The following is a 25,379-nucleotide window of genomic DNA, read 5'->3' as shown; positions in this document are numbered from 1 at the left end:
AAGAGGCAAGGAAGGATTCTTCCTCTATGGGGTTCAGAGGGAACATGGCCCTGCAGGCACCTTAACCTCAGACTTCTAGCCTCCAGAACTGTGACCCAATTAGTTTCTGTTGTGCTAAACCACCTAGTTTGTGGTACTTTGTTATGGCAGCCCTAGGACTCTACTACAATCATCACGGCCTCTCGTGATTATCCAGAAGCTACCTAAGATTCATCTCCTTGGCACCAAGTTCACGCCAATAATGATCATTCCCACCCCCCCACTCCCACACACAACTTTTCGAACACTTACGAAGTGCCAGGCACTGTGCTGACAATTTCACATACAGTTTCCTCTTGTGCATGAATAAACTGAAAAACGAATACACTGAAAAACCCAGCAAGATTAAGTCATTTGCTCAGGGGCATACAGTTAATAAGATGATGCAATGAGAATCCAAATCCAAGTTTATCTGGATTGTGAAGTCAATATCCTTCATTTATACTCTCCTTACTTGTGAGGATCACTTAAAGATTGGTGGCATTCAAACCTCTGATCCCTACTTCTTACTACATCCTCCTTTACAATGTGCCTGGTTTCGGCCAAGTATGAAAAGTAGTAACTCTGTATTTGGCTCCCAAAGTCCACTTTTAGCAAGCTTCCTTTAACTTCAGAGTATATAGGGTATGGAGTATCATCTTTCAAAAAATATTTATTTATTTATTTATTTGAGAGAGAGTGAGAAAGTGCTCGAGTGTGCGCACAGGCAGGGGTGGGGGCTGGAGTGGGGAGAAGAGGGAAGGATTCTCCGTTCAGACCCCCCGCTGAGCATGGGGGGGGCGGTGCCCTAGGCAGGGCTCCATCTCACCACTCATGAGATGGTGACCTGAGCTGAAACCAAGAGTTGCATGCTTAACCAACTGAGCCACCCAGGCGCCCTGGGGTTATCACCTTTAAGTAGTTAGTAAATGGGACAACTAAAATCTGAGGTGAAGAGTTCCTCCGATTTTTCTGGATGGTTTAGTGAATACGTATCAGTCACAAACCAAATTCAGCTGCCTTTTGCCCCAACATCAGTAGTTCTGTTGGAGTCAGATATCAAGCCACCTCTTTTCCGGGGTCTTTAGAAAGGGGGTGCTCAGAGGGGAGGGAAAGGTAGGAAATATGATACAGATTAAGCACCCACAGTGGTTTGCACACGTTTGCACAGTTAGTTCTTTTATTTTTCACTAAACTTGAAAGGCGGATATTTTGTACTTTTTTGTTTTTAAACAGATGAAGATACTTAGACATGGTGAAATTAAGTGACCATCTCAAGGTCATACACTTCGTAATGAGTAAAGTCTAAACACAGATGTGGGAGTCAGGATATTTGGCTCTTACTTTCTCATCTGTCAAGAATGTGCTCACTATCTGCGCTGAAAGCTGGGTCTGCCCGATAGAAGGGGTGCTGAGACCCTTTCCCCACCCAGCAGTGGTGTCTCACTCCAGAAAAGTGACCTCTGAGATGGCAGAAATGAGCAACAGGCTCCTCTTTAAAGTCATCCTTCCTTCTCCAAAGGTCCAGGATGGCCTAAGCACCGCCGGGCCTCACCTGTCCATTAAAATGTTGTGTGAACACAGTCTTTTTCAATTCAGTTCTTAGGCATGTCACACAAATGTATTAAATAGCTATGGAGATGATCTATGGAGAAGCTATGAATGTCATGAAATCAGCTTAAAGCTAGCTTTAAGAAGTTGCTTAAATTTTATGCACTTCATGTATTTTGTCTCTGGAAAACACAGGGTAGTTATGAGCTGTGGCTTATTGCTGGTCTGTGTAAAGAATGTTCTCACTCTTTGGAGAGGAAAAGTGTCAAATTTATTTCCTTCTCTTTGGAGTGAATACCATCCTTACTATATTGCTATTTTATTTTCTCTCTGTTACATACAAAGTGAAGGAGAGGGTGTGTTGGAGAATTGAATTCTAGGAAAGGTGAGTATAGACATCCCTTGTAAGGATCAGAAAGCAGTCATAGGAAGGTAAAGAACAGACATGGAGAGCTAGTATAGCAGACCGAGCTATCAGGTAAGAGGCAAATATCTAGGTGCTAATAGAAATTCACCAGCATAGAAAATATCAGACCAGAATGCCAGGCTTTAATCAGGAATATCACGACTTAACAGATGCATTCTAATCAATGTCTGTGTGAGATGAGATTTACAATAAAGTTATAAAGAAAAAGAGGAAGATGAATGAAAAAAATGCCATATTTTCTCTAGAAGTTTATTGTTTTAAATCCTCCTTAATAAAATTATCTCCTATGCTGGCTACTTTTGTTTAATGTCTGTTGTTTTTAATAATAAAAAAAAAGTAATCTTAAAAACAGTAGAAATTAGTGTTTATAAATCCAGCAGACTGGATGGAGCCCACCCTATCAGGCAAAGCGTACTCCTGTACACTAATGGGCTCATGAGTTAAAAAAAACCCACTGACCACCAGTTGCTTCCTTGGTTTTGCAACCAGAAAAAGTATTTAATGGGAGAGGAGGGAGGATGACCCAACTGAGCCTAAATACAAACTTAGTTACGACATCACAAACAAATCACAACTCTGAGATTTTCATCTATGAAATTGCATAATATTAGGGCCCATGCAAGGATATTTTTTCCAAGTCTATAAAGAACAAATGGTCCCTCCAAGTTGCTCCTCTGATATTAAATGTTAATTGAGAGAAATAAGGCTATTCAACAATAACTTGCAGTTCTGTACTTAATATTTTCCATATACTCTTGTGCTAGTTTTACAGAGCAGGCATGTCCATCTCCATTTTATAGCCGTGGGAGCAACTTGAAGCAGCTTCCTTGAGATCACGGTGCTGATCACCGAAGGAGCTGTATCAGAATCCAGGGCCTCTGATTCCCATCTCAAAAGCCTCTCTTGAACATCCAGGCTGACTCCTGCCTGGAGTCAGTGTGGTCGCTAGGCTTGCAGAGCTTCCTAAACTGCTCTGGAGGCAGCCAGCTAAACCAAGATCATGTAATAGGGTCAGCGCTTCTCGAAATTCAGTTTGTGACTCATTTGCAGTTTCTGAAATCTGTTTAATGGGTCATGACTGGCACTTTTAAAGCAAATTAAAAAGGACAGAAAATATTAGAGAGCAAGGAAACTAAATCACTATCTTGAAAAGATATGTGCACTCCCATGTACACGGAAGCATTATTCACAGTAGCCAAGGTATGGAAACAACCTAAGTGTCTTTTGATGGATGAATGGCTAAAGGAATTTATATATATATAAATGTCTATACTCACCTTTTCTAGAATTCAATTTATATAATATAATAAAAATAATATATCTATCTATATATATGTATATCATTGAATATTATTCAGCCTTAAAAAGGAAGGAAATCCTGTCCCGTGCAACAACATGGATGGACCTGGAAGGCATTAAGCTAAGTGAAATAAACCAGACAGAGGAAAACAAACACTGTATGGAATCACTTATATGTGGAATTAGAAAAAACAGGTCAAACTAGAGTGATGGTTGCCAAGGGTTGGGGGGGGGTGGGGGAAACGGAGAGGCTGGTAAAAGTGTACAAACTTTCAGTTCTATTATAAGATGAATAAGGTCTGAGGATCTAACCTCTAACATGGTGACAACAGCAGATAATACTGTATTGCAGAACTGAAATTTCCTGAGAGAGTAGAACTTATTAAGTGTTCTCACCGAAAAAGAAAAAAGGGGTGAAAAAAGGTAAATATGGGAGGTGATGCACATGTTAATTCATTTGATGGGGGTAATCGTTCACGATATATATGTACATCAAATCACCACATTATCTGCTTTAAATATATTACAATTTTATCTGTCATTTATACCTTGATAAAGCTGGAAAAAAGAGAAATCTGTAGTACTATTTAAAAAAAAAGGAAAAAAAAAAGAATTTTCCTGAAAAAAAAAAAAAAGAAATATAGGGTTGCCTGGGTGGCTCAGTTGGTTAAGCATCTGACTCTTGATTCTGGCTCAGATCGTGATCTCAGGGTCGTAAGATCAAGCGCCTCTGAGGGCTCCACTGAGTGTGGGGTCTGCTTCAGATTCTCTCTCTCCCTCTCCCCGTGCTCTCTCTCTCAAATAAATAAATAAATCTTAAAAAAAAAATACTCAAGGGCATTGTACATAGTTAGAGTGGGCACTGTTTTGTAAAATATTTGTTTTAGATATATGTATGTGTGTGTATATAAATAGGATACTGAGTCACAAAATGAACTTAAGTTTATTGTACTTATTTTAAGTATAAGTTGATTGTACTTATTTTAAGTATAAGCTAAAAGAAACTTGTATTTCTTTCAGAGGGTCAGAGGAAAAAAGGAAAGAGGAAAACAGCAATGTAGCTAAGGGAGAGATCAGGTGTCCGGATGGCTCTGCCGGCAGCCACCGCCCTGGGAGGACCAGGGAGTGTGCGCGCTGTCGGGGGCAGGAGGGCTCAAAGAAGATTCCTACAGTCCTGCAGTGGGTGGGAGGTTAAAAGACTAGATCTTCCTAAAGCCAGAACCTGTGCTTTGTCCTTCTTAGTGTTCTTAGTGCTTAGTCCAACACCACCAACTGGCATAGGAAACCCTCAATGAATATTTGTTGAATGAATGCATCGAAATGAGTAAGGTTTACAGATTTTTAAAGGCTCCTCTTAAAAATTCAATTAGGCTTGGAAATGAATCCAAGCAGTCCTACATTTATGAAAAGCTTGTTTCCAAGCCTTAATTTGCAAATTGGCTTTTGGAACTTCAAACATCATTATACATGGCAGTTAGGAATGCAGGCCAGCCCACAACCACCTTTTTTAAGCCCGAGATGTATCTAAAGCTAATATTGAGAGGCAAGGCTGTGTTTCCAGGGGAAAAATGCATCTTCATCATTCCAGTTAGGAATGCCAGGAGCAAATGAGCCTCCAGATGGCAGAGGAGCACCTCCCCTGACCCCATTCCTCTAGTTGCAAGCTGGACCTGCCTCTGCAAAGTCATTTGTGATGGGCTGGGAGGATGTGAGAAGCAGCATAAAGTGAGAGCTTATTTCCTATACAATTTCCTACGTTTCTTGGATTCCATGGTTTTAAACTTTATATACCCTTCCACATTTGTTACAAAATGTGACACAAGAACAAAACGTTTTCATTGGCAGGACATATAAAAGCATACTTCTTTATGAGAAGCATTGCTCTTAATGGACGAAAGCATGAAGAGTTACAAGAAATGCGAAATTCTGACTTAAGGAGACTTCACGAAGGCTTTGGGGAGATGAGAAAAGTAGCGGTGAAAGACATTAGACTGCAAGTGACAGAGTGTCTCAATAATCTCACCAGGAACAGGTGACACAGCACCTCGAAATCTAAAGAACTGAGAGGCCATTCACACCTGTCCTGAAGATAACACAGCTCTGTGCAGGGCTTGGCATTCAAGAATTTTAATGTGCCTCATAAAAAAAAAAAAATACTGCCAATCTTGCTCTGTAGGCAGTGAAACTCGGCTAAATTATCTGATGCAAATGCAAAGGAATTTAGAATTCATTCTGTCGGGCACCTGTTTGGCATTTAACCTCATACTTCTTCCAAAGCAAAAAGTGCAGAAGCTTCGTGTGTTCAAAGGAATCAAATAAAAAAGTGTGAACTTGGATGAACTGAGTTAGGTTTACCCAGTAAGGAGAAATTTGAAGTTTTGTTTTTTTTTTTTCCTTTTAGCAACAGCACCGTGCTGGAAACTGAAGATTCAAAGATTCAAAATAGTCCTCGCCCGGCCAGTACACTGCTGCTTATGGTGGGGGGGCCTCTACCTCTACTACAAGCCTAATCACAGAAGGTTGGCCATAACTCACTAGCACAGAGAGAAAATAGGACTGAGGAAGGTTTGAGGAGGAAGGTAAGGTTTGATTGGAGCCTTGGAGGACAGGAGGGAAGTAGAAGCAGATGAGGGAGACCTCACTCTGAACGCCATTCCCACACCTTCTCCACCTCACCTCACCCTACCCACCCTTCCCAAGCTTTTCTGGAATCCCACGTGTCCATGGTTGGGTTCCAGAACTCCTGGTCTTGCGTAAGGCCTTTATTCCACATGAGAGGACTGAGGCACACGGAGTGTTCCCGGGTAGGGAACAGAGGGAGCCAACGCATGGAGGTAGCCTACACGTGATGAGTCTGGGGAACAGTGAGTGGTCTGATTCTGCAGCAAGGGTGGGTCAAAATAAGAAGGGATACTGAGGCAGCCTGCAGAGAACTCTGAATCCCCCATTGGGGAGAACTGGTTCCATCCTTAAAGGTGGGCAGAGGAGGGGGGAGGCGACGAGGTCAGAAAGAGAAGGAAGACTGAGGCCAGGGTGAGACGCAAGGCAGTTATAATTGTCCAGGTGAGAGGCAATAACTGTCGAAATTCAGGAAATGATGGAGAGAGCGAAGAGTGAGAGAGACATGGAGAAAGTAGACTGATAGAACCACGGGCCTGATGGAGTGGGAGAACTCAGAACCTGGGAGTTGGGAGAGAAACACCGGACAGGCGTGCATGTGCGGGCACACAGGGCTCTTGCCCAGCATTCCAGGCTCTGCTCTTGACCAGCTGCGTAACACCAGGCAAACTCTTCCCTACTGTGTACATCACTTTCCTCAATAAAATAAAGGAATTCAATGAGACCAGTGGTTTCTGAACTGTGCCATGGAGATCCAGGATTCCAGGAAAGGACGGATGGAGTGGGTGGAGTGGGGTGGGGTGGAGAAGGGATGCGAAGCAAAGCAGAGGTAAGCAATGGGCGTGATTTGGGAGTGCTGTGCGGGTGAGGAGCTCTAGATCCAAAACCACCCATTCAACCAGAACATCTCTTTTATGTAACAGAATTCCTCGCAAGATGAAATTTGCTAAAAGACAAAACAAAAAACAGAAACGACTAGTTTGATCATCACTGGCTTATCCAGATAGCCTCTCAAACCCCTTTGAGCTCTCACAGTTGAGTGATCACACTTAGAGAAAGGGCCGATCCAGGAGATCTGCTAACGTAGCACACATAGGTCTCGTTTTTTTAGGATCCCATTGAGTCCCTCTGTTTATTTGATTAACTGTTACCCAAATGCTGGAACAACTGGAACAACAATTGTCATGCTGAATCGGTGCCAGAAGTCTCAAAAATGGGAAAGATTTACTGAGAAGCCATTTAGTATCTAACTCTTGTGCGGTACCTTTTCCCAAGACCCACTAAGTTTTCCAAACCTCATAAACACCAGCGTGTAAGGGGCTCTTGCCTGCGAGTACAAAGACACCGGCTCCGTTTCCGACTGTCGTCTGGCTTTGGGGAAGTTGAGTTAGCCCTCTGGGTTTCATCTCCTCTCATCTATAGGATGAGAACATCGCTGCAAACAATCCTAGAGGCCCCCTTTCTAGCTTGAACATTCCAGGGTTTCATGATCCTAAACCTTGGAGCCTGTTATCTGAACAATTCCCTGATCGGTGGCATGTGCTCTCAATCTTGTTGGGTCACAGTCAGAGGGTCAGTTTATTAAGGGCTTTGGGCTGTTGACTTTTAAGGATTGGGCAATGTGTGCTTCAGCCAAGAGATCTGGTTCCTGCGAATGGATCATTCTGAGCAAAGGGCTCAGGTCTAAATTAACAGCAGATCTCTAGAAACCCAATACCCTGCGGATCAGTATTCGCAGTAGAGAAGCCCCGCGCCTTGGGTTTAAACCCTCGCAAATGGTCTGGGAGCCACCATAAAAATGGCAACGAGGAAAACCAATCAGAACCACCAGAAAGTTGAGACCAGAAAGTTGCATACAGGTCTGAAGTTTCCAGACTGCCTGCCTGCCTGCCTTTACCTCTTGATTTCTCCTCTTCCCTCCCATTCCCACATTAAATCTTTTCTTTCTTTTTTCTTTTTTTTTTTTTTTTAAAGAAAGAAAAATTTAACCCGAAGGGGCCAAGTGAGCACTCACTGGGAGAGCACCGCCAGGCTGCGTCTTCCCTGCGATCCAGGTCCCCCGAGCATGTCTGCAGCTGGAGGGGCGGCGGGGGGCAGGCGGTGCCCAGGCCCTCGACCCCGGGGCGCTCAGGGCGCGGGCCGGGCCCCCGGAGGTGCCATGTGTCCTGCGGCTGGAAGGCGGTGTGCGGGATGCTCCCTTTGTGTTAACACTTTGGTCTGTCCCTGTGACGAAAGTCTGGGCTAGTCCTGCGCCAAATCTACTCCTCCCCACCCTTTCCCTCCGCATGGGATCACCAGAGAGCTGATTGTTATTTTTTACTGTAATCTCCCTAATAGAGGCCCATCCTGTTTAGACTGTAAAGGGTGCAGATGGCTTAGAGATCTCCCAGGCGGTGATTGCTGGGTCTGAGGGGCCCGTGTTCTCAGTAGCTCTCACGATGAAGACCTTTACATGATTAATTACAAATAATTATTCCAAGGTCGAGACCTGGTCAAAGGAAAAGACACTGATCCCCTGCCTGCGCACAGCCCTTTGGAAAAGAGTTGATCCTGGTTATCACTTGCAGGCACAATGCAATGCAGAAGAGATCAACAGACACAGGCCCACCGAGTAGTTCACAGGGGTGCAGTTCTCAGGCCCTCATTCTGAGCTCTGTTCTCAATTAGCGTTGGTGTAGGTGCTTTCCAAAGCAAACAGTTCCCACTGAGAAATCAAATCTGGAAAACTCCTCTTATCCCTTTTGTCCAGGGAAAGATGGATGCATGATATAAAAAATGCGAACCAAAGGCAAAGGGAAGAAGAGAGATGGCTCTGTCAGTGAACTGCTGGATCATAGGGGTGTTTGGTGCTCACGCCCCTCAGTAAAACGAGGGCAACCGCCTGCCTAGAAGCATGTTGCAACAGCCGGCCTGGTCCATACCCATGGCAGTCTGGTGTGATGATCTCATCAGCCACGCCAGGCAAGGGAGCCTGGTCAGCAACAGTTTGGGAAGCAACCAAATTCCAGTCCCTGAGGAGGGGGTGGTGTTGATTCTATCTAGAGAAGACTCCGTCTGGGCTTGAGTTATGAATACGTTTCTTCATCTCCAACAGGCAATGATCAGATTGGTGCTGGGGAACGCGGATGCTTGTGGGACTGGCTTTCTGTCAAATGAGTAGAACAACTCAGATCTCCACAACCGAAGGTTGAGATGATTCTTTTGGTAAATAGCAGGAGGAGCAATCAGCGTCACACACTGAGAGCCCCTTCACAGAATGAAAGACATCTTTGAGATATTTCTTGTCACCAACAAGGGCTCAGAAGCACAGAGCATTTATGTAGTTCACCAAACGTCATGGAGCAGAGCTACAGCAGTGCCTCTTGTGCTCAACTTAAAGGAGTTTAATTCCGTTAGATTCAATGCTCTTGTCATTTCAAGTAACTAGAAAATTTGGGTTGTTTTCCTGCTTAAATTTTATGCTGTCATCAAAGTCATGGTTTATAGAGTAAATATAGTTTAGTGAATTTCAAAGTTAATTATCTCCATATATCATGATATGTACACATTTAAGTATCTCTGAACATATATATATATATATATCGTCACTCAACATATGCTGAGTATATAAAGTGCATGAGACTCTCATAAAAACAGAGCTCTTTCTGCCTTCACACAAGAGGCCTTAATGAATACTCACTGACTTGGCTCGAGTTTATTGCTGCAGAGCTAAGATAGAAACATGGACTGAGACCTTCTGCTCTTTGCCTTTCTACCAAATTTCGCCCATTTGATTTTTCCCCCCTTCAAAAAATTCAGTGTTTTGCTGTGGCAGACAGAATAAGGCTCCTCCCAAGGACATCCATGTCCTAATCTCCAGAATTTATGAATAGGTCCATGGCAAAAAGGGACTTTGCGGATGGAATTGAGTTACAGGCGTTGAGACGGAGATTATCCTGGATTTTCCAGATGTGCTCAATCTAATCACATGGGTCCTTAAAGCCAGAGAGTCCACTCTGGCTGTGGTCTTGGACAGATGTGACTACAGATGAATGTTCAGATGGATGCAACGTTGCTGGCGAGGAAGATGGAGAAAGGGGGCCACGAGTCCAAGATTCAGGGCAGCCTCTAGAAGCTGGAAAGGCAAGGAAATGGATTCTCCCCAGGGCCTCCAGAAGGATGCAGCCCGGCCCACGCTTTGATTTTAGCCCAGGGAGACCGGTGTTGGACTTTGAACCTCTAGCACAGTGGAGAATCGGTTTGTGCTGTTTGAAGCACCAAGTTTGTGGTTATTTGTTACAGCAGTGATACTTGAACAGAAACATACTTGATTATGGGGCTCATTTGACCTTGGGAATTTGTTTCAACTCTTGATTTCCCCCTCTTCCCAATACGCTCCAATTTTGAGGTGGCAGGTATAGCTTTGGTATATTTGAGACAAGCTCATAAAATGGAATAGCTTGGAAAAAAATTCTGTGATTATTCCAGGCCAGTACTGTCTCTATCTCTTTCACCACACACATACGCGCGCGCGCACACACACACCTTACCTTCCATGGAAGAGAGCAAGAATTTAGTAACCGTCCACTAATATGCTGACATTCATATACTAAAAGCATGCAAATGGCAAGCTGTATAAAGGCTATCCACCCAACTCTTTCCCTAGCTGTAAAGATAAGAAGAGGGAAATCATGCATACTCTTTGTGGGCCCCATTGTTATTAATGGAATGCATCTGGGAAGTAGCTGTCTGTCTTCAGTTTGTGATAGTAAAACTAGCAGGTGTCATAACTCATGCTACTTGGTAGGGTAGCGACGTGCTGATAGTGAAGAGAGAAGTGAGTTTTGGACGTGGGTTAGATACCAGTGGGAATGGGAGGAACACAAAGGCCCACGAAAGAGAGACTGGATGCATCTGAGAGGCGAGGAGAGAAGTGAATCATGAGCTAAGAGCACGGCTGGGGTAGACAAAAGACTTCAGGTAGCCCTCTGGGGTAGGAGAGGCGAGACGAGAGAAATTAGGAAGAACATAGCAATGATTAATTTGTAGCCAGTGTTGGGTTCCTGCAGAGACCAGCAGGTACCTGTGCTCTCACCCTGTAGCACAGACAGGGGTACTCAGAATCCAGCTTCCAGAACTGGTGTCTCTGAGAACTGGATTAATTCATTGGCACCATGAACAACTGAGGCAGTCAACCATCCTTCAGCAAGATAATAGGGGTCCCCTGTAGGCCATTTCGGGACTCACTTACCAGGGAAAATGGAAGTCTGGGCCAGTCTCAAATTACTCATAGCATCCTTAATTTCTAGCTACTTTAATTTTTTATCAAAGAGATTCTGTGCTGAGACGGTTTGAAGGAGGTCAGTGCAATAGAGGGAGATAGCTCCCACCACAGGGTGGTCCTTTATTAATAAAATATGATTTAAAAAAATAACTTCATGGAGGTAGGAGACTGGCCCCCATGATCTGTTCCAGACTTTACAGTCTGCAATGGTTGTTTGAGAACAGCTTCTACCTTGGAACAATTCCCTGGGGAGAAAAAGAGGCATGTGGGAAGCGCCTGTGCACCGCCCTAATGCACTTTAGTCACACATGTGTGTACATACATACACACACACACACACACACACACACACACACACACAGCTACTTACTTCCTACAGAAACTCAAACCCCAAAGTCATCTACTCATTTGAGAGGCAGCATTCAATAAAGGGGGTTTTAAAAAAGCCTCTTGAAAAATATTTTCTCATTAAATCATTTATAAAGAAAGAAAGAGGGGCACCAGGTGGCTTAGTGGTTGAGCAGTGGTTGACCTGAGCCATCCCGAGCTTCTGGGATCGAGTCCCGCATCTGGCTCCCCGCAGCAAGCCTGCTTCTCCCTCTGCCTGTGTCTCTGGCTCTTTCTGTGTGTCTCTCATGAATAAATAAAATGTAAAAAAAAAAAAAGTCAATTGTTATAAAAGAAAGAAAGAAATATTTTCTTATAAAGAAAATCATTATAAAGACATGAGGCATTTGCCTCATTCTAAGAGCATAGGCAAGATGCAATAACGTCTTACCTAGAAAGCTGCTAATCAAGGGGTGGACAGCAACGGAAGGGAAGGGGCTCACTACATATCTGCAGGCAGACCCTCTTTTCTACTTTCCATGGGCCCCCTGTAGTCTTCCCTCCACAGCTCGTGGCATCTTACTATTGCCAAGGCATTGAACATGTTCACTTGAATAATACTGCTTTCTGTTGTCCGGTGAGAGTGCATTTTTATGGGTCCTCCTAAGAAATCTGCCCATGAAATACTCTTTCCTTTACCCAGATCCCAACGCAGAAATTACAGACTCCTCTTCCCCCTTTCCCCTGCTTTCTACCTCTTGGTAGTGCCCTTTCCTTGCCTCTCCTGCCCCACTGTGTCTTTGCTAATGTCTTCCTAGTTCTGGCTGTGTCTTCCTTGATGGATATGTGGGGGCTGGCTGGGCTGGAGGAGTGAATGGACTGCTGTGGAAAGTCATCATTTACCCCTCACCCTACCCTTTCCTCACAACAGCCTGTCCTTAACTAGTACCCTTGTGGCCTCTGCGGGCATAATTCTCTGAACTATTCTTGCGTGATCTGTCCTTAGGCCTGCAACAGGTCTTGGGCGCTATACTCTCTTACTCTCTTACCATGGTGGCCATGTCCTTTGTCCCAACAGGGGGCAAGCTTGTCCCCCTGCACTTAACACCATTTATGTATTTACTACAAGCCCAGTCACTTTGGGACATGCTGTAGGGGATCCAAGGATGAGAAGGTCAGCCCCCAAGGGAGGTAAAGATATGCATACAAAAATTCGAACACAAGCTAGAAAGTGAAGAGTACTCTGAAAGCAGCAGGGCTGCTCTAGCACCGTACTTCAAAGACGACATCCTGTGATCAAGGCCCTGCTGTTTAATCGGTCTTATGCTCAATTTATTCTATTACTGAACTATACTTCCTGTCGCTGAAATAGAAATCCACTGATCTCTATCAGGGCCACAGGTATTAAATCATCCTTCAGCCTCATCTCTGCTAGGCTAGATGCCAGTGCCTATTTTCCATTCTTTTAATATCAGCCTGAAATATAACAACTCTTCAAGCGGGAAACCCAAATTGGACATAATAAAGGCTTGACCAGGGCTGAATGTGCCTGGATGAAGGCCCAGTGCTGCCTGCCACGTTCCTGTTAACACATCTTAACATCGTTTTCGCATTGATAATAGCGTCTCTTACAGAGATTGTTCATTCATTTCTGTGCTAAATCCAGGACTTTTTTTTTTTTTCCTTCCTCCCCAGATCTGTCGCCTTGTCGGCCTATTTCCAGCACTTATGGTGAAGCTAGTTTTGTTGTTATAATTTATTATTTGACCCTCACATAGAGAACTTCATACTGTTTTCAGAGGCCCATTTTCAGGTCTTTCGGGATATTCTGTACTGTATTTTTCTTGTCCAGGATCTTGGTAACTGAGGAACACAGAATCTGATTTCCAAAAGGGAGAAAAAGATTTTCCAAAGAGCACCTCCCCAAATTTCAATACCTGGGAAGTCTATCTGGTTGAGGCAACGCGGGGTTCAAGGTTCTAGATTGCACTAACAGTGTGCTTATGTATTTCTTGCTCCCCTAGCTAGGCTGTGAGCTCCCCGAGGTGGAGTGTTGTTGAGACAGGGTCCTTCCAGCCCTCCTGCTGTTCCAGTTAGCACAGTGCCTGGTGGAGGGTGGGCCTTCTGGAGTATGTGCTGCATAAATGAATTAGTGCATGGGGCTTCATAATGAGCACATCATTACTTTGGCCAAGCAGATTTATTTTTTTCTGTAATTGAGTCAAAATGGAAAGATAAATGATGTGAGTGGCGGCCCGGCCCTAAGTTTCGTTGTGTCCACCACTGGAATTGAGATGCATCTGATTGTGATTGAGTGGTGGAGTGGGCCTGGGGGCCGGAGGGGGTGGGCAGTGATTTGCAAGGGGGTCTGAATAGTTGTTTGCTATCACATGCCTTGGGATTGGTCCCCAGACCCAAAACCCCATTGTCACATGTCTGTGCCCTGAGAAGAGGAGGGCCACAGAGAAGCTGAAACTGTTTCTACAACATGTTTGCTGAGTGTAGGCAGCTCTGGTGCTTGAGTGACAAAGAGTAACAGAGCAGAGGACAGGGTCACCATCCCTATTTCTGTCCCAGAGCATAGCACTGTTCTAGAATTCCAGAGGACTGAAGGGAATGCAGGGCTGCTTTGGTACCTTGAAAGTTTGGAGCACAAGGACACCAGACAGTGCCTTTGAGACAGAGGCCAGGGGTCTCAGGGTGGACCCCAGGGCAGTGGTGATGGGGGATCCTCTGAAATGACTTAATGGCAGAGTCAGAGCAGGGCCTCACTGGGAAGGGGCCTAGCAGCAAGGAGGTTGTACTTGGTGACTGAGTGTACTATTCATGGGCTTCTGGGAGATAGACTTCCAGAAACAATCAGAGAGGTCTTTTTTTTTTTTTTTTTAAACTGGCGGTGGGGTGGTATTCCTGCATAAGGAGGTAGCATTAAGAAGCATATTATTAATAATGTGATTCTGTTGTCACCCACAGGCAGATTCTGGTTAAAGATACATGGGTAACAACTATAAGTGTTCTCTACCTTTTTAAAATTGTATTTTCTTCTGAAATATATTTTTAAAAAGTTTTATTTTTTTTTCATGAGAGACACACAGAGAGAGAGGCAGAGACATAGGCAGAGGGAGAAACAGGCTCCATGTAGGGAGCCCGAAGTGGGACTCGATCTCAGGACCCCAGGGTCACGACCTGAGCCACCCAGGTGTCCCCTTCTTCTGAAATCTTTTAGACTAAACGGAATAAGGAAAATCATAATGAACATCTATGGGCGCACCATCCGGGTTGAGAAATAAAACTTTCAAAGTAACTTAGTGCCTTCTGTGTGCTCTTTTAGAATAGCTTCCCTTTCCACTTGGAGGCAGCTCTTTTCCCTAACCTGTGTTCAGTCCACTTTCTTGTGAGCTACTCCTTTGAACTATGTCTCCCTTTCACGTTTGGTCCCACTCCAGTTGGAACACCATCAATGCCACCATCGTGTGTATGTGGTTCTAGGATGATTCAGGATTGAGCATAGGAGTGACTCCTTTCGCTCTGTCTTAAGGCTTCTGTGTTTCTCGCAGTGAAATGCTGGTCCCCTTCCTGCGGTGCTCCCATTCTGTTAAAAGGAGGGCATTCTCTCCTTCCTGAGGCCAATCCTGATCCATCTTGAAGCCACTCCTACTTGGCTTCTTCCCCCAAGCATATCCTGACCTCTAGCTGTATCCTCACTGGCAACCTAACACACACCTTCAATCAGTGCAATGCACCCTCACATTTATTATAAAGGGAGCTTTTGTTCGGTGAAAAGATTATTAGCATTTGCCACCATTTGCTTGATACTTCCTGAAGCTTTCTGCTTTTACCCTACAAAGCTGTTCCTTCTCCTTTTGCCTAGAATCCCTTTAAAATTCCCCTTGCTTCTCCGAATTCCAGTGATTCTTTAAGAACCAGTGTCTAGCCACACCAGTGTGAAGTCTCCCCACGTGTGACTTTATTTCTTTGTACTTTGCCATTTCAGGAGGAAGGATGAGAATATTTGAGCCCACTCTTGTTTGCGCGCATTTGAGAAATAGTTACGTTGTCATGTATGAGTCAGCCCTTCTAGCTAACTTGCTGTGAAGTTCCCCATTTTGTTTAAACTCTTTTGCAATGATTATTTAGGTCTACTTTCTGAGCTCTTTTTAAAATCTGGGGTTTGTTTTTTTTTAACCAACTAGACTGTTCTTTTCCCCTAGAGAGGAAAGTTTCTATCTAACTTGGATCATGCCTCCAACAACCCTCTCTGCCCTCCAGCTTGAAACACATCTTTAAAAACAACAAAATTGTGCTTGAAAATAGTAGGGTTCTAGCAATAGTTGCTTGACTAAATGGTTGCTGGTGCACATCTGTAAAACCCTGGTTCTGGTCTCAGTGAAAATAATTATATATATCCTATATAATTCTAGGAAAAAGTATGTACAGAAAGGATATGATTTTGAGTAGGTTTGATTTCTACTCAAAGGAAGCTGAATCTAGGCCCTAGTGATATGCTTTAGAATGTAGAATTTGTGGAGTGCCTGGGTGGTTCAGTTGGTTAGGCATCCAACTTTTGGCTCAGGTTGTGATCCCAGGGTTGTGAGACTGAGCCCTACGCTGGGCTCTGCACTAGGCATGGAGCCTGCTTAAGATTCCCTCTTTCCCTCCACCTACACCTAAAAAAAAAAGAAAAAAAAGAATGTGGAATTTATTGTCCATAGATACAACTGAACCAGAAGGAAATTAAAAGACAATCAAGAGGACTCTAAGGATATAATTCCAGTGTAAGAGACAAGGTCAGATCTTCAAAGGAAGCATGTTAGTTCATAAGCCACAGATTTCTCACTGTGTATCACTCTTATTCAAACTATCAAAATATTTCCACAACTATAAATTTATTTGCTGGTGTCCACTTTCTGCATCTGGATATTAAATTTACACATGGCTTTTATAGCTGGAATCAAATCCAGATTTTTTTTGGGTGGGGGGAGGTCAGGCCTGGATTAAAGCATATATTTGTTCTTATTGCTAGAAAAATAGTCCATTATTTTGGATACTTAGGGTGTAGTGTTTACTACTCTTTATATTATAAAAATGACACTTTGTTGGGTACTGTCCTATTTTGTAATTAACAGATCACATAGGGATCCCTGGGTGGCGCAGCGGTTTGGCGCTGGCCTTTGGCCCAGGGCACAATCCTGGAGACCCCGGATCGAATCCCACATCGGGTTCCCGGTGCATGGAGCCTGCCTTCTCCCTCTGCCTGTGTCTCTGCCTCTCTCTCTCTCTCTCTCTCTCTCTGTGTCTATCATAAAATAAATAAATAAATTAAAAAAAAAACAGATCACATGAACCGATACACAATTCTGATGCCTATCTATAGACAGAAATAGATGGATATACACAGAGTCTTATTTATTCCTTATTTATATGTACATACCTTTTCTTACCAAATAAATTATAACCTTCTTGCCAGCAAGGATTTTTTCTAATACCTCGTTTGCACCTGATAAAGCTGAGAACAGTGTTAGGCATATAGCAGATGCTCAACAAATACTTGTCATTTGCTCCCTGGGTTGAAGAGGGACAACAATATTTGTTGAAGAAGTCCTCTCAGAGGCTTCCCCCGAAGCCTTTTTTTTTTTTCTTTTGAGTATTCAGCATAGTACAGGATCTAGAAGCTCTGCTGTACCACCAACTGGATTATGGAAATTCTTAAAGTTGATAGGTCTCAAGGATACTGACTGGACAAGACTCACAAGACACCGATGTACACATCAGAATGCTAATTAATGCCAGTTAATTAAGAGAATGAATGACCTCCCTCTTCAGTGCTCAGAGAACACTCATATTCCCACCATTCCCCAAAGCCATAATGTCAGGAAGCCTCACTGTCACCAGAGACTGCTTCATGAGTATGAAGTCAGAGCAAAGGGAGGTAAAATCGTCACAAGGAATATTTTACCCAAGCCAAGGGAAGACATGAGAAAACACCTCCCTCAGTGGAGAAAATACTTCTCATGTCACAGGATTGAACAAACCCTGAGATTCAAAGTCTGTCTCACTTGGAGAGTCCCAGATGCCACTGCCAACCCCGGTCTTGGATTCGGCATTCATGCAAACCTCTTCTACTGGCCCATTCTTTGTTCAGACTTGCTAACACATAGATGATGTGGATGGAAAATTTATATGTTGACATCCTAACCCCCCAGTGTGATGGTATTAGGAGGTGGGGACTCTGGGAGGTAATTAGGTCATGAAGGTGAAGTCCTCACAAATGGGATTAGTGTCCTTATAAGAAGAGACACAAGACAGCTTGCTTTTTTCTCTCTCTCCACCAAGTGATGATACAACGAGAAAACAGCCAACTGCAAATTAGGAAGTGGGTTCTTGCTAGATACTGAATCTGCTGGCACCTTGATCTTGGACTTCCCAGCCCCCAGGACTACAAGAAATAAATGTTTGTTGTTTAAACCATCCAGTCTATCATATTCTGTTATAGCAGTCCCAGATGATTAAGACAATAGATTACAGTGAGCTTACACTGGCTTACATCTGGGAGATCTAATGTAATTCAACACTTATGTGTTGAATTTATTGAGTTTATTGGAAATGGTCTTTTGTAGAATTCTTGGAGGCCTTTATAGTGGCAGCTTGAGAGAGGAGATTAGAAATAGACTAGGGGAAAAGCTTTGCAGCTTGAAGATGCTATTTTAATTTGAAGTTATTGAACAATGAAATCAAGCTATCATTAGCATCAAGGCAGGAAAAGCAAATGGAGCTCTTTTGTTGTTGTTGTTCATTAATTATAGAATAGAACCAGGCAGGTTTCTCAGTGAAAACATTTAATAAAAAAGCATATTCATTTTTCTCATGTAAGAGCCAAAAATCCAGCTGGAAAGCTTTTTAACTTAAGACCTCAAGAAGACAACAGAGAAAATAAAATAGATAATACATATACAAAAAATAGCAGACAGACATTTTAAATTTGAGAGCCAACGATCTGAAATATGCATCCAGCTTTCTAAAATATGCTGCAGAGTAGAAAGTGCTGATGTAATTTGAGATTCTCCTAGGTATTTCAGAATTCAGTGTCTTTCTAGGATAACTTCAAATTATCTTTCCTTCTGACCTTTTCAGTGGATCTAAGGATTAAAAATTAAATTGAAAATTAAAAAAGACAATTTCAAGGCTATTCTATAGTACTTCTGGTATAATATGTTCTGGGTTTTTCAATTTACTAATTTTATTCTAACTACAAATTTTCAAATTTTATGTTAACAAATTAACCAAAGGTCATACGTTTATAATTAAGAAACTCAATGCCTTGTGTAGAAAGTGAATTAATCTGAATCCTTTTTTTTTTTTTAGATTTTATTTATTTATTCATGAAGACACCGAGAGAGAGAGGCAGAGAAATAGGCAGAGGGAGAAGCAGGCTTCCCTATGGGGAGCCTGATGTGGGACTCGATCCCAGGAACTTGGGATCATGACCTGAGCCAAAGGCAGAGGCTCAACCACTGAGCCACCCAGGTGCCCGAATTAATCTGAATCTTACTCTAGAGTTTTGACTGTTATTTATAATTCCTTTCTTCTAAATCAGACTTTTTTGAGGTATGTGTATTTATGAAAACAAAAAATGCCCTGCTTCACCAAAAACAAAATTATCCCCATACATTTCTTCATTCTTTTGTCTCTTGATTCATCACTACATCCCAAAACTAGAAAACAATCTGCTATTTAGAGTCTAAACTTGAGATTCAACTTGCATGTTAAACACCCCATTTCAGAAAGAGTATTAATAAATGCTAGCCCTGTTGTTGGCCCTACCCTTCATCTACCTCTGCCCATCCTTCTGGATTAAGTGAAGGTTACTCTTCAAGACAGCAGACTTGGGTCTTCTGTTAGATTTTTGATTAAATAGTCTGTTCACTGTTGGATTCCTTTGGGTTTGGTATGAATCCTATAATTTGATAATTATCTGGTCTTACAATGCAAATGTTAATTGCAAGTAATACTAAAGGGTTTGAGGACTAGAGCAACTAGGCCAACAAAGGGAATTGATTCTTACCACATTAATATCATTTGCATCCATAAGCAACTAAGTAAGCATAATAGTCAAAATTATATGAGGTAGCAATCCAATTATCCTTAATAATCAGAGAAATACATGAGATGAGTTTCTTCATCTCTCTAGAGAAAAAGGAGTCAAAATTCCAGTGGCTCAGCAAGGGAGTGATGGAACCCCAAGGAAGACATGGATGGTGTCAGTATTTGGAGACCACCACAAAGGTCACTAACATTTCTACCCCCTCTCCAATATCTTAGCAAATTGAGCAAAATTCTGCCTTGGAACACAGATGTGGCTTGAAGTAGTCATTTGCTCATTCATTTATTCATATTGCTTACTGGTCTTTGGGGAAATAAAAGTAAGATGTAGTTTTTAACCTAGAGTTGCTCTTAATTTGGTGGGGGAAAACAGACATATGAACAAATAAGCATACAAAACAGCCATTTAAAAAAGTCATAATTAATATATCTAATTACTGTTAATGATAATATAACAATTAATATACATTTAAAGAGCCATGGGAGACTCAAGGTGGGAAATCAATTTCTTTGACAGGGGACCTCTGGGAAGATGTTTTCCAGAGGATGACTGTTGAGATACGCCTTCCAGCTGAGTCAGAGTTCACCAGTTATAAGAGGTTCAGAAAGGAAGACAGTGGTGTGGAAAGTCATAGAATCCCACTGAGTCTGAGGACCTTTGCTAACTTAGATGCAAAACCAGACAGGTTACATGGCCAACAGCTGGGTTGAAGTTTGATTGAGATAAAGCCATCATTTTAAATCTTTTGAATTTTCTCCTTAATTCATGACTAAGGGAAAGGGCAGATAAAAGAGTTTTGCTTTTTCTACTCTGCAATTGAAGTCCTAAGCTCTCTCCAAGGATGACAGGCTCTAGGGGGAGTGGCAGGTAACATTTTACTGCATTTTGTCTATGTCTCATTTTTGGAAGTCAAGAATGCCTGAGGGCCAGTTAGATCACATAAGTTAGCTAAGCATGAAGTATGAAAATTCCTTTGGAACACAGTATATGATCAGAATGAAACTTGCAACTCAATGTAGAGTGAAATAGAAGTGAATCTGATTTAATGAATCATACTGGCTCTTCTAAATAATAAACATGTCATGTGAACCACCCTATATATTTTTTATGGCATCTGTTCATATCTTATTTAATTTTCTCAGTCACCCTAAGGAGCATTAGTTCTGTCTGAAAGGTGAGGAAGTTCAGATCTGCTAAAGTTTTACCCAGCATCCTCTTTTATCTTTGATCTAAAAGGAGTTTTGTAGAGGCAGAGGTAGTTGTAAGGGCTGGGCACAGCATAACACAAAGGAAAAAGCACCAGAGTTGGAAGAAATGACACAGTTTCCAAATTTGGCCTGGCCACTGACTGTGTGCTCTTGGACATGTTACCTTGCGAGTGTGGGTCCAGTGATTTGGATTTTCAAACTCTTACCAGAGAATGTAGGAGAGTCTTAATTTCTGATCATATAACCCAATAGGATACCAGAATATGTCTCCTAGCAGTAATTCTGCACTCAGAAGGAGTTCTCCTGGAAAACTAGCTCCTTTCTACAGGGTATGCCTCCCCAGTTCAGCTCTACCACAGCTCTGACAAATGCTGCAATGAGATAGAATTTATATTCAAATTCCTGTGATGTGAAGTACTTAGAAACGGAAGCATTAGGAATTTCCAACCTGCCTCAGCCCTGAGTTTTGAAAACTTCATTCCGTTCAGTTTGTAAGCCATGGAGCTTCTGTAGCTATGATATTCTCTGGGTAGCCAGGATACACTCTGAGGATGCTGACTCAGAAAGCAGACACATATTTGGGATATTTGGCCTTCATGGTTGGGTAGGAAGAGTTACAGGCTCTTAAAAGGGGAGTAGGAGGGAGGAAGGGCATCAGGTATCAACTCTTTCTATATCACAATTTTGTCCAAGGCCCCTCAACAGTAGCTTCTCATCTTCTTCGTCAAGAGAGGAGAAATGGGGGATATTAGATCCCCTAAACGGGCCCCACTAAAAAAAAAATCAAGATTTACATAACAGTTGATTAGAGAAACAGAAGGACAGTTCAAGGAAGGAGTGGGCAGAGGGATACATCAAGTAGAGTTGCCAGCAGTGCCTTGGGGAAGATGTCATTGTCATTACACCTGCTGAGGTTTCTTGTCTTTGAACTAGTATGAAAACCCATCATCTCATCCTGCTTGTCTGTTCACTTCCTGCTCAGTTATTTTCCACATTAGTTTCTTGAGTTCCCCCAAAAGACCTGCCAACAGTAAATGGTTTTCTGTGGGAATCAAAAATGCGTTGACTGCTAAGTAGACACAGTATAGCTACAAACTCCAGAAAGAAAGGACCCTTTCATTATCTAGTTGCTGGTGCCGGCTCTGGGAGTTACCTAGCTTTCATTTGGAGAGCCCCTAATTATGCAACATTCTCACTGGACAATAAGACACAGGTTAGCCTTAGGAAAATAAATAGCACATATTGAGCAATCTTCTGGAAGCTTATCAGTTGGATTCCTAAATGGTACAGGAAAATGGAAGCCTGTGAAGATGTGATAGGGGATCGTCCATGTCACCCACAATGGAAAATATGAACATTGGAAGAATTTCCTATTCTAAACATTGTGCAGTTTAAAATACACTCTCTGGAGACTCTCTTGAATGTACAGGCTTATGGCTGCTATTTATAGTGGCTGATGTGTACTTTACCAAGATTTTTATTCCAACAAAGGAACTGTATGTGATGTAGGGAGTTATTAAAATGGAAAATAAACTCCCACATTTTAACTTAGTCAATTGGTACTAACCTCAAATGCAACGTCAGATCTCACTAATCTGGACTAACTAGAAGAAAGGCCGTATAAATTCTGGAGTATTTTAAAAGAAATTGAGTTTTGAAACTATGTTTGAACATACTTGCTGACTTCCACGAGGTGAAAAAAACATTAGAAACTTGTTTAAGAACTGCATACATGAAAATGATTTACAGTTAGCAAATTAAACTTTTAAAAATAAGCGAATGTTTCCAAAGTTCTTTAAAAATTACATTCTTACAAAACTGCTGATGAACATTGCTTAGTAGATAGCACACTAGTGAAAAGAACTGATCAGATTCACAAAGTATGCACATTATTCCTTTTTAACCTCATTCACAGATGAATGAAAATCTAGTTATACAGCCACTACATCATTCCAATATGCTCATGTATCATCTCCAATGGTACTTTCTTGTAATACTGCTAAGGAGCATTGGAATAATAAAGGTCGAGAATTTCCTTAGAAGACTTCAAAGCACTTGAGATAGATTTCCTTTGACTAAGAATTTGGAATAGTCTGTAATCATTCCTGTGTGCCATTCCCACCTGACTGACCAAATGAAGGCTACAAATGCAGATCTCTTATATTTGGCTGGTCAGTGAGAAAACCAATGGGCAGAACATAGATTCAATATACGTATTTGATATGCTTTGTTACATTTTCATTTGATTTTGATGAGAATTCTTTGTTTGTAGAGAATTCTTGGTTTGTAATACTTCTCCAAGGTTCCTTACACAGCAGAAAGACCCTTTTGATCCTGTATTTAGAGAGGCAAACTTCTTGTGCTCTCAGGGAACAGAGGCTTCCCATTCACACCTGGAGAGACTCTGGAGAGAATCTTTGGAATGCTCTGGATCACAAGGTCCTAGAAAGACTAGTACCTAATTCATATTTTCTTATTTAGAGTTTTAGTTAAAAATAAATGAATTATGGGGTGCCTGGGTGGTTCAGTCCATTAAGCACCCCACTCTTGATCTCAGGGTGGTAAGTTCAAACCTTGCTTTGGGCTCTATGCCCATAATGGAGCCTACATTAAAAACCAAATTATTCAGAATATTAATTATTTCTGTAGATGGAGAAGCAAGGGGATGGGATTAGAGAGGGATTTCAGTGGTAACGGAAATGTCCTAGATCTTAAGCTCAGTGATAAGTTTATAATATATGCATTATAATGATTTACAACTTCTATATACATTACATAATATAATTTTGCCTGCATCAGCTTTTTCAAAATTAAAATGAATAAAATCACGAATTTAGAAAAAAATGATTAGGAATTATTTTGTGAAAAATGGGTACATACTTTCTTTACATTATTAGTATAGTATTTATATATGTGGTTGAGAGGCCTTTGGTTACTAAAACCACAATTATGTAATATGAAAAAAAAGTGATAATTCCATAAGGCAAAAGAAAATTATTTAAAATAGATGATTAGGGCAGTCTGCGTAGCTTGGTGGTTTAGCGCTGCCTTCAGCCCAGGGCCTGATCCTGGAGCCCCAGGATCGAGGCCCACGTCAGGCTCCTTGCATGGAGCCTGCTTTTCCCTCTGCCCGTGTGTCTGCCTCTCTCTCTCTCTCTCTCTCTCTCTCTCTCTCTGTCTGTCATGAATAAATAAATAAATAAATAAAATCTTTAAAATAATAAATAAAAATAAAATAGATGATTAATTAAATATTAGATATATGACTTAAAAAAAAGAGACCCCACTATATAAGTTACCAAACTATCCTGTATTTTTTATCTTAATTTAAAACCAGCAGGGAAAATGAATGTTAGAAATAAGGAGGTAGATTTTCTTTTCTGTGTGGAGATTTCATATCCATTTCTCCCATAACTTTCAAGGTAGGTGCTAAAACACCTTAGATTTGAAACAGAGTGAAGATTCGATCAAAATGTCTGAAGACATGGGAACTATACACAGTCAGTGATTCTTGGGGACATGACCCAGAGATGGCTTTCCTGACAGCTCCTTCCTTACTCTGTCCTCCCCTTAGCCAGCTAAAAAATAGCAACAACAGATTGTGAGTACTGAGTACCAGCCAAATATTCACGTATATTCTTGTTTGTTTCTTTATTTTTTCTACCTACTTACCATTTATCTTTCTGTCATCTATCCATCTAGTGCTTTATAATCTATGTGAAATCTTATGAGCTGCTATGATGGCCATTTTTCTGATGAGAAAATGGGATTAGAGAGGCTAAGGGTTATTCTTGGTAAACTTGCTAGGATTCAAACCCAAGTCTGAGCAATTCTGTTTCCTCGAGGGCATCAGGTCTGTGTCCCCCTCCAATTTGCTCCATCCTCTCCAAAGACCGTAGTAACAAAAATGAAGCACAAAATCTTCCTTAAGGAGTCAAATCAGGGGGATCCCTGGGTGGCTCAGCGGTTTTGCACCTGCCTTCAGCCCAGGGCCTGATCCTGGAGTCCTGGGATCGAGTCCCATGTCGGGCTCCCTGCATGGAGCCTGCTTCTCTCTCTGCCTCTCTCTCTCTCTCTCTCTCTCTCTCTCTGTCTATCATAAATAAATAAAAATAAATCTTTAAAAAAAAAAAGGAATCAAATCAGTTCTTGTCTTTTACATATTTAGTGAGAAAAATCCTTTGAGGAGTTTGAGTTGCTAAATGAAACTGCTAAGGATGAAGAAATCCTACATGATAACTTAGTGTCACAATTAAGCTTTGCTTAAAGAAACCTTGCCAAGATAATATATGCCAAACAGAAGAATTCTAAAATTGACGGCAGATAGGGTTCTATTTGCAAAATCAACAGGTATTTTTTTTTCCTTCTCGACTTGGCAAACTTGGGTTCCCAGTTCTTAACAATTAGTTGTTTTCATTCTGCCTCTCCACTTCTCTTCCTTTGCTTTTCATTTTACTTCCCACGAAGTAATCTGACCGAATCCCCTTTTATTTAGAAATATTATCCACAAATCGTTTTCAAATTAAAAAAACTCCACTCTGCGTGCAATACATTCTAGCATATATA

At 41.9% G+C, this 25,379-nt stretch overlaps 1 protein-coding gene across 6 annotated transcripts in view; it reads right to left on the bottom strand.

The window, feature by feature from the left end:
• Positions 1-25,379, bottom strand: part of CALD1 (caldesmon 1) — a 188,341-nt gene that overhangs the window by 66,857 nt on the left and 96,105 nt on the right. The window contains exon 1 of one of the 6 annotated variants that reach the window (XM_041753123.1): positions 7,929-8,141. The exons of the other annotated variants lie outside the window; for them this stretch is intronic. Within the exon in view, the coding sequence (XP_041609057.1) occupies positions 7,929-7,981 (53 nt within the window). The 5' untranslated portion in view covers positions 7,982-8,141. Of the gene's footprint in view, positions 1-7,928; positions 8,142-25,379 lie in introns of those variants that run through there. 6 annotated transcript variants of the gene reach the window in all.

This window comes from Vulpes lagopus, chromosome 4 (genome assembly GCF_018345385.1).
Source record: "Vulpes lagopus strain Blue_001 chromosome 4, ASM1834538v1, whole genome shotgun sequence".
In the NCBI taxonomy this organism is placed as follows: domain Eukaryota; kingdom Metazoa; phylum Chordata; class Mammalia; order Carnivora; family Canidae; genus Vulpes; species Vulpes lagopus.
The sequence above is the reverse complement of the archived record's forward strand: the minus strand, read 5'-3'. Positions and strand labels throughout refer to the sequence as shown.